The sequence below is a fragment of the Centruroides sculpturatus genome, unplaced genomic scaffold, assembly GCF_000671375.1.
Source record: "Centruroides sculpturatus isolate CEXI.00-Female unplaced genomic scaffold, Cexi_2.0 scaffold223, whole genome shotgun sequence".
NCBI lineage: Eukaryota > Metazoa > Arthropoda > Arachnida > Scorpiones > Buthidae > Centruroides > Centruroides sculpturatus.
The window spans coordinates 112,445-122,246 of record NW_019384416.1 but is presented as its reverse complement, the minus strand read 5'-3'; the positions used below and the strand labels follow the sequence as shown (position 1 = coordinate 122,246).

At 29.1% G+C, this 9,802-nt stretch overlaps 1 protein-coding gene across 1 annotated transcript in view; it reads right to left on the bottom strand.

The window, feature by feature from the left end:
- Positions 1 to 1,830: 1,830 nt before the first annotated feature.
- The window catches only part of LOC111619187, a 38,126-nt gene continuing 30,154 nt past the window's right edge, over positions 1,831 to 9,802 (bottom strand). The window contains exons 5-6 of the mRNA XM_023360875.1: positions 3,728 to 3,885; positions 1,831 to 2,060 (exon numbers count right to left, since the gene is read on the bottom strand). Of these exons, the coding sequence (XP_023216643.1) occupies positions 1,831 to 2,060; positions 3,728 to 3,885 (388 nt within the window). The remainder of the gene's footprint in view (positions 2,061 to 3,727; positions 3,886 to 9,802) is intronic.

The following is a 9,802-nucleotide window of genomic DNA, read 5'->3' as shown; positions in this document are numbered from 1 at the left end:
GAACGAAAATGAAAATTTGCTTGATAATTCAACTACGCTTGTTGGAGAACAATAAAAACACTACACTCAACAAGCCACCAATAAAACTCAACTGCCTAACCTATAACCAAAGTCTCCTTTTAATTTGTTTTTAAAAAAAAGCGCTTGACAAACTTGCCCCGCATGCCGAAGTTGCCCCGATCTCCCCTATATATAAAGAATATTTAATTGTAAGTAAAACGAAAGAATGAAAGTTAAATAGATAATATAAATAAAAATAAAGTAAATGTATATAGTAAAATATTATAAAATAAATAATTAAATATAGTAAGAAAAGAAATTATAATGTAAGTAACTTTAATTTTAGATACACAGAAAACCTGACAAGTGTAAATATTAGTATTAGTGAACATTTTTAAATTTATATGTATTGTAGTTGAAATATTTTAAGAACGTATGCAGTTTATGTATATAATTATATACCTATAAAGCAAATTATATACCAATGATATATACTGGTGATAATTATATACCAAAAACGAAAACTGTAATTGTAATATTAATAATCTATCTTATAAGTCAATTCAATAGGGTAATGTAGCCGAAATATATTTTGATTAATAGACAATTTTCGTTAAAAAAAGATGTAAAAATGTACTATAATCCAACCAATCATATAGACCTGTAGAGAATCATTATCATTATCTGCCATATTTAATCCATTTACTATGTTTTTCATTTCATATTACGTGTTGTGATATATAAGAAATTATATGATTGTTCAATTAAATGAACAAACAAATACATATTAAAAACAGAAAACAGTAAACTTTGGAAAGTAAAAAAGGACTAATCATGACGGCGTTTTTCTTGAATGAAAGATTTATATTGAACGCATGAAATTTATATTATGATATGAATACTTGTAAAAAAAATATATATTAAAATAATTAATTATTAATGTAAATATTTAATTATTTTAATATTTTTGTAATAAAGTAAATTTCATTTTTAGTTCTGGAGTGAATTTTACAACAGACAAGCAAATTTTAATTATACTGCTCTATTTTACAATTATTTATTGTTATAAGTTTATATACATTTCCATTAATTTAATTATTGTGATTTACATTTTTAAATGTTACTTAAATTTCAATAATTTTTAAGAATCATTTTCTATATTTTTGTTTTTAAGGTGCTGCTTAGGTAAGCTCTTTCAAAGACATTTGACAGGATTGAGAATGTAGACTCTGATTTTTGCATCTTTGAGGGGAAATAAATGGTTTTTCTATCGACAAGTTTAGGCACTATGTGTATCGACAGATAGGGGCAAATGGATCGCTTGTTCTCCCCTGCGATCGAATAAAAATTTCTATAAATTATAATCGTAAAAGTGATGCACAAATATATTTAATTACAGTACAATGTTGTGAATAGTTTTACAATATTCTTTGAATTATTAAAATAAAAATCAATCTATAGAATACGAAAAGTTTTTTTCAAAGATTCAGAAATCAAGGTATATTATCTCAATACTATCAAATTTCTCTGAAGGGCTTACGGAATCAGATCTCAACGTTAAAAATTAGAAAGGATGATTCTAAAAAAATTATTAAAAGTGAAACGTTCGGAAATGGAGTTAAAAACATTTATGCCATTTAAATTTATAACTACTGTATAGTGAATCAAGACTTCTTATATGTTGAACTACAGAAAATTAATATCATTGTTGTTGTTTTTCTCAATTAAAACATTAAGAAAGTAGAAAAGGAAAGAAATTAATCATAAAGAAGTTTAATTGATTTCAAAATAAACAGAGAAATATCAGCTTAATAATTCCGAAGTCTTATATTACTTATGTTTTAAAACAGAACATATAATACGTGATATCATATGACCGTCAAACTGGAAACCGACCAAGACATGAATACCATTTTGAAAAGTAGGGCATTTTGCAATCCATTCTTCAGTAACCTCATCTTGAACAATTTCTACTTCAACTTTTTTTCCTAATTTATACTTTTCCAATACGTATCTACAGGACATAGTAGCAAATTCCGATTTAGCATTTACTACGATTTCTGAAAAAAAAATTGGTTTTTTTATAAAGCATACAATACTCATATATAGAAATTATAATGAATTAATATTCGTATATATTATAATAATTGATTGAATAATGTATTGTGTTATTCTATATATATTATATACATATATTGTAAAAATTAATAAACTGTTATGAGAAACAAATGTGTAGTTTTAACACCTCACCCTTTTTAAAATTTCTCTACACGGGCCTTGTTCCGTCATAATTTCGATTATTACAGATGGGCCTGACTCGTGAACGACATGTGCGAAGATATAAGGAATGATAAATTAATAATTGTCTAGGATAAACTAAAAAAACAATTGGGTTGTATATCTTCAGAAAGATATACTTCTCTTAAAATTGTAAATGTATATAAATACTGCTTTTATTTATTATCATCTTATAATTTTTGATTCTTTCTGCCAGGAGTGCATTAAAAAGGCCAACAATCGGGCGGCCTAAGTGATGAGAAATGAAACAGATCTAACTGAGATGGGACGTCCATGATAAAATTCTTAAAATTTTATAACTGATATAATATTATTTTAAACATCACGAGTTTTTTTTATTATTTTATAGTACATCAGTATCTTATTTTATGGGAGAGTGTTATACGCGATATTTGCTAACCTTACCGTACATTCAACCACTCTTGCATTTGTGGTATGCAGCGATACACTACTACCCTTGTGTGTTATGCAGTAAAGTATATACCTATTATATTTCACGGCCTGTTCCGGGATCCCATTTGATATTTCGAATTAGATATTATAAGATTAAAAAGCAATAGTATGCACTTTTTCGTGTGTTGCAACTTTGTAATTGATAATATTGACCTATTTTCATTAGTGACTGAGATTACATCAACTTTCGCCAATAGAAGGGTTAGAGGAGCTGAATTCTTCCCGTGGTTTAGCAATACGATATATATATAGTATCTATATTTAATTTTGATTATTAACTAAGAACAGAGAGATGGATTTAAAGAAAATTGATTTAAAATTTTTTCGCTTGTGGTGAATAGTCTTAGTACGATATTCTATAATTGCTACCAGTAATGCGTTATAGCCCAGACAAATTTGTATTTGGAGGTTCCATGAAGCTATAACTCGGGAGAATTTTTTGGAAAAAATATTTTCATATAAAAGATTAGTTTGAACCTCCTGTTGGTGGGTCTTTGAGCCCTTTTTGCCCATAGGATAACGCGCCACTGCGGGTTACAAAAAATCATTTTAATGGCGGCAGTTTCTCCACCACTGGTAGTGACTACGGTAAATAACTTTAAAAATCCATAAAAACTTTAAAATAAGACATTTTAATATTCTTAATTAGTGACTAATTTCGATCATTATGAGTGGAGATAATGAATAATGGGATTAACCAATACCAGTCGACCCCCCTATAACACTGTTGATAATTCCTTGTTATATGAATTCCATGTTGTACGAGTCACTTAGATTTTACAAATACGTGAGCCGTTCACAGCCCGGTACACGTATTTGTAAAATCTAAGTGACTCATACAACATGGAATTCATATAAAACGGAAAAATCAACAGTGTTATAGGGGGTCGACTGTACGTGTGCTTAAATTTATAATTATCTTTATGTATTGTACACATATTTAACACAGAAGTTTAATAAAGAATATAAAACATACCCACGATGACAGCTTGTTTTGGACACACTAGTTTACTTGTCCCCCCAGATTTGGGAAAAGCAAAATCATCTCTAGGTGCATTTAAATCTAATATTTTCTTAGAGCCAATGTTGACAAAATTATACGCTTCAATATTTCTAGAAGCAGAATTTCGAAACCTGAAATGAAGCGAAAATAAGTATCAAAAAAGTAGATTTTATAGAAATGACTTTTAAAAACTACAAATTTATAATTAAAATACTATAAGAAATAATCGAGAAAAACGATTCGTAATTTTAATTTATATGTATTGAGTATTATTGACAATATTTTAAAATAAAATTTACCTTATTTTGCTATCTAAACTACAAAAATTTATCTCGACTTAATTCTTAATTATACTAATTTTGTTCATATATTAGACACCTATGTTATATTTTGTATTATGGACAGAAATTGAGCCTTAATCTCTACAGATAAGCCTATATTTTATCACAACAATCTGGTTAGGGTAGGTTAAGCTGACTTCAGCAAAATAACAATTACCCTAAACCATGGGCTGTCTAAATAAAATGATTAAATAAGTGTCAATTTACATGTTTATGGACTCAGAAAACTAATGATCTCGAATCTTTGAAAAGTTTATAAAGTAGTAAAAATTAATTATTTAGATGATTTCAAGCCCTTATAAAACTACGGACATTCGTTTGTCTAGACGTAAAAATCGCACTAAAAACTAGTAGGTTTTAAAGTGAGGTATACTATGGGCCGAATTAACATTTGTAATGTCCCTACGCTATAAAATGTGTCTTTACACCTTCATAAAGTAGTAATAAATGTAACAGGCCGCAAGGACCTAAGCTATAACTATGTATAAATTTGATTCTGGGCATACTGTACATGGGTATATTATGAAAAAATATAGTGTAAGATATATTCTACATATACATTACATCTTTTTAAAGTAAATATAATAAAAAAATAAGTTTTAAATATCAAAACAAACCTAATGAAATTATCAACTAATATATGTATAATACAAATATACAAATACGTAGAACGTAATTTTCATGAAGGGTTATCATACGCTTGAAACGTTTAATGCCTTATATGCTTCATAAAATGCATTTCGGCCCCTACAAGACATTAAATGTTTCTAGTCTACGATAACCCTTCAATAAAATTATGCACTACGTATTTATATCAGTATATCGTATTATGTGAGATCGAGCACTTGATTTTGCTATATTTTACGTATCGTTAAGAAAACATCGCGATGAAAAAGGATTGAATGTCGTCTTTCTCATCAACAACTGCTAAGAAAGTATAACAATTTACAGTTAACGGGATGAGAACGCCAACATTCGCCCGCATAAACAGGATGAATATAACGCTGCATGAACCAAAGATTATATTCTACGTCCCGTTTCGACACCTTCTCTTTGTTTCCCTGGATCACCTCTGACTTAACACCTGCAAATTCAACCTTCGTCTTCGACAGCACTCAATCACATGCTCATTTTTCCAGGTCCAAAACGAATATAAGGCGAACACACCCCCACTTCGGATCGATCGTCTCTCCGAAACCAATTTATCCTGTGCATCTTCTCAACTAAAAGTCTTCACCATCAGTTCGATCTCGAAGTACCCGATCGATCTCGAAATCATCGAAGAAGGGAAAGAGGTAGGATGTTTTACAACATTTTGTCAAATCTCTCTCGGATTCGGCAAACAGTTATCGGTATTTAAGACAGTTCTAATACCCTCTCAGCCGTTGATTATTCGTATACGTATCCGAAATCGTGTAACCTTTTGTCGGCTTTTAGTTATTCATTAAAATTTTAATTTTTCTTGTTAATAGTATCTATTTCTCGGGTATCGCCTACACTTTCTCGACGATCCCTCTCCCTTCTCATTCGACCTGACCAGTCGATTCCGAAACACGGGAAATGCGCCAAGAAGAAACACGCCATCCACTGACCCTGTGGTCGGATCTCGCCGATCCGTTGCCGATTAAGCGGTATATAGGGATCCAATCGTTTTATTACCCCCCGGATTTCACAATTATATATGAAAACAGGTATTAAAAAAAGGCTAATAGATATAACTAATACATGTATTTTAAATCTAACGTTAATTTGTTATTATTNGAGAAAAGTTCCGATGTAGTTTGTTTTGAATATTCTGAAAAAAAAATTTGTTATTGATATTATTATATTCCAATATATTTTTAATGTTTAATAAACAGTGATAACTATATTGATTAATGTATTTTTTTTAATTAAAGAACCCTATTTTGAAATAAACCGGTGGTCCAAAAAAGTGAGACACAGGGAAATAACATTTAAAATCAACCAATATAAAATTACAACTACCTGGCTATTTTTTATATTCATGGATTACTAGATTTTTTTCGACACTTTTACCTATTGAAACTTAATAATTCTTGTACCAATAAGTTTCAGTTTTCATAATTAATACAATTTGAACATCAGTAACCTTTTAAATACAGTCAGTCAATTAATTTTAATTTTATATTGGTTAATTTTCAATGTTATTTCCCTATGTCTAACTATTTTTGGACCACCGGTATAGTGTCTACCAGAGTAAAAAACGTGCGCGTAGAATGCACACTGTGGGGTGTAGGGGAAGTGAAAATATTTAGAGGAGGCCTCAAAATTGAATTGCGCTTCGGGCCTCTCAAGTGCTAAATCCGCCAATGAAGATAGGAATGGGTTTTATAAAAAATTGTAGATGCTAATAACGAGTAAAATCGTCATTAAGACCGATCCTACTGGAGATACACACGATTCCCTTCATCTCTCCACCCCTCGACCTTTAACCATCAAAATTTAATAGCATCAATCCCCTAATACACACACCTCCATGCAAAATTTCAGAAATTTTCGACAAAAAGCACAGGATTAAGCTTCAAAAAAGGTGAACAAAATAGTGCCACACACATGCACACTAACATCCACACATACAGAAAAACTCCCAAATTTTTTTTCTTTTTTTTTTCATTTCTCGACGTTTCAGGGTGTCCTGAGTCCAAAAATGTAAAAATCTCGGGTGGGTCATTTTTTGACCGATCGCCATACTTTCCCTCTGTTATATATAAAATCCGGGAAAGTAAACAGAGAAGTAGCAGAGGTATTGCATTGTCACGGTTACTTTCTAGAGAATAAAAGTAAAATCTTAACAAAGGAAAAATAAAATTGTAACTAGTCATCAGGAGGTTAACTCCTTATTATTTTAACTTCAATATTGTGGTTCATAACACGAGAGAGGTCAAAATGTAGTTTTTCATTGTAAATATTTTCACAAATTGAAACCAAAGTTTTCACAAACAAACTATAGGCCAAGTACGAGCAATTATTTATTGTGACATCGTCACAATGCCGGGCTGCAATTTTTAATCATATTTTTAAATCATTTAATTTAAAACATATGCTCTCCACTTCAAATTAGTAGTGGCTTGCTCCTATACATCATACTTTTACTTTAACAATAAAGGCGTACAGGTCATCTATTAACTGCTTTCAAGGAGTTTTGAATTGAAAAAACGTGACTTCCGGTTTGCGTGGGAAGTTCATATATAGTTAATTGGGGCATCCTGTCCATATCTGGGGCCATATTCTGGTCATTGTCTCTGGTCTCTTGTCTCTCGCAAGCCGGTCGCTGATTGGCTAATCCAAATGATTAGCCAATCAGCGACCGGTTTGCGAGAGAAGAGAGACCAGAGACAGTGACCAGAATACGGCCTCTGGTCTCGGGGAAATTGTCCCCTACTTGGGTGAAGACTCAGAAAACTCTGGCCAGCCTATTAGTGAGGCGCAAACCAGTGTGATAAACTACCAGAGATCTGTGGTTTTACCAACTTGATTTGGGCTTCTATTTATCTCTGGAAGGTCTGTCCCTTTATAATGTTAACATGTTACGATAGGCTATAACATGTTGTATCATATTGATAACAATTACAGTTATAATGTTGATTGAATTTTATTGCATCAAATATAAGTTTACGACTATAAATTTAATGCACGAAACCATTTAGATCAATGCATTGTGACGTTTCTGCAGAAGAACTAGAGATATCTTTATTTCAGTGCCAAATTATATAGGTAGAAGAATAGATCAATAATCTACCACTTTGTATTGTACCTATATGTCACGAGGTTATCCCTTCAATGTTCTAATGAATAGAAACTATTTAAAACAAGCGATAGAGCAATACAATATGGTGACTTCAAACATCATCACTAAATTTTTTAATGCTTATTTGTAGAAATTATAAACGTTTATAATTTTGTGTAATGTGAAAGCGAGCACCATCTTACTAAATATTCTTTAAGGACAGTCATTAATTAATGACATTTCTAAATTCGGTTAATAAATATCAAAAAGATAGCTTTTGCGTTTAAATACGCAAAAGCTATCTTTTTGATATTTATTAACCGAAGCCGTAAGTATTAAAAACTGCAGAAAAGTCTTCAGAAACGTTTTTTTCACAAGTATCTTCATTACAATTAATAAACACATCTAGCTGGTCAAATGAATTCAATAACATTTATATTAATGCACTCAGGCAAGTTTACTGTTCCAGGTTATTTATTTCTACATTGTTCATACAACTTTGCTTTCTTTATCCAGCATTTCACTTAAATCAGTTTCTTTCTACAAATATTAGTAATTAGTAGAATGTAGTAGAATGCTTCTAATAGCTATTTTTCTGAGATACGTATATATTTCTTTAGAGCAACAAAGTAAATATGTATTAAAATTACTTAAGAAGGAAAAAAAAAACTCTCAGAATAGTCATTCGTGTCAAAAATAAGAATATGTTTTTATCGTGACATTGGTAAACGTCAGCAAATACGTCTGTGTATTGTCCTTATTTATGAGGAATTTATTATCTTGACTTCAGATTTATATGGGAAAAAATGGTATGGTAACTACAACAAAGTTTTACTTTTTTACTGTTGCATGAAAAAAAAATTCTTTAATTTTTTAAAGTATTAAATTTGAAAAATTACTTTAAATAATAAAATTTAACTATTAAAAACTTCGATTTTACCGAAGTATTTTAATTAATTATATCAAAGATTTTGCAATTAAAAAGAAAAATTTATCTTAAAGAATATTCATGTAAAAATAGAACTTAAAAATATTATAAACAAAATATGATTTAACTTAAAATATATATCCAAATTAAATTATAAATTATTATAAACTGAACAAAGATTTAGAATAAAATGGATCAAATTGTTTAAAAAAATAAGTAGTTAAATTTTACAATAATATTTTGTAATTTATTTTTAAAATTCAACGAACAAACAGAAAATACATAAGCAAATTGACAATGGTAAGTCTGAACAGGTTAAGAACGTTTCATTCTTGTACTGTACATTATCAATAAATAACAAGCTTAACTTAAAATTCATAAAAGAATAAACAAAAGGATTTTTTCGTTTATATATTCATAACTATATTAAGGAATAAATTTCATAATAATCATCATCAAATAGATTTTTGTTTGTTTTTTTTTAATTTTTAAAGCTTCTTACACTATTTTCAATGTTATTGTATAAGGTTAAATATTCAACGACATTAAAAAAATGTATTTAATATTTTATTATAACATTTTAAAAACAATTCATCTCCTTAACAACACATTAAACATTAACTTTCTACATGTTTTGTTATTCTGTTCTATTGTATTAATTCTTCCTGTATAAAATTTTTAACTTTCTTAATTTTTTATGTATATAAAAATGTTTAATTAGTTAATTTCTACTTTAAATAAATTATTAAATACATATAAAATAATTTATTTAAGATATTTTATTTTATATTTCTACATTTTGTCTTACTATTTTAACATAACAATTTTTTGGGTGTTTTATAAATAAATAGGGGAGATCGGGACAAGATCGGCATGTTAAGCTTTACTTAAATTTTTTGTAATAAATACTGCTGTAAACTGAAAAAAAAGCTTTGCATATTGTCTATTGGAATGTTACCTTACTATAGAACTGGTTAAAATCAGTTTGGAAATAAAAATAATTAAAATAATTACAACTTTACAAGAAGAGA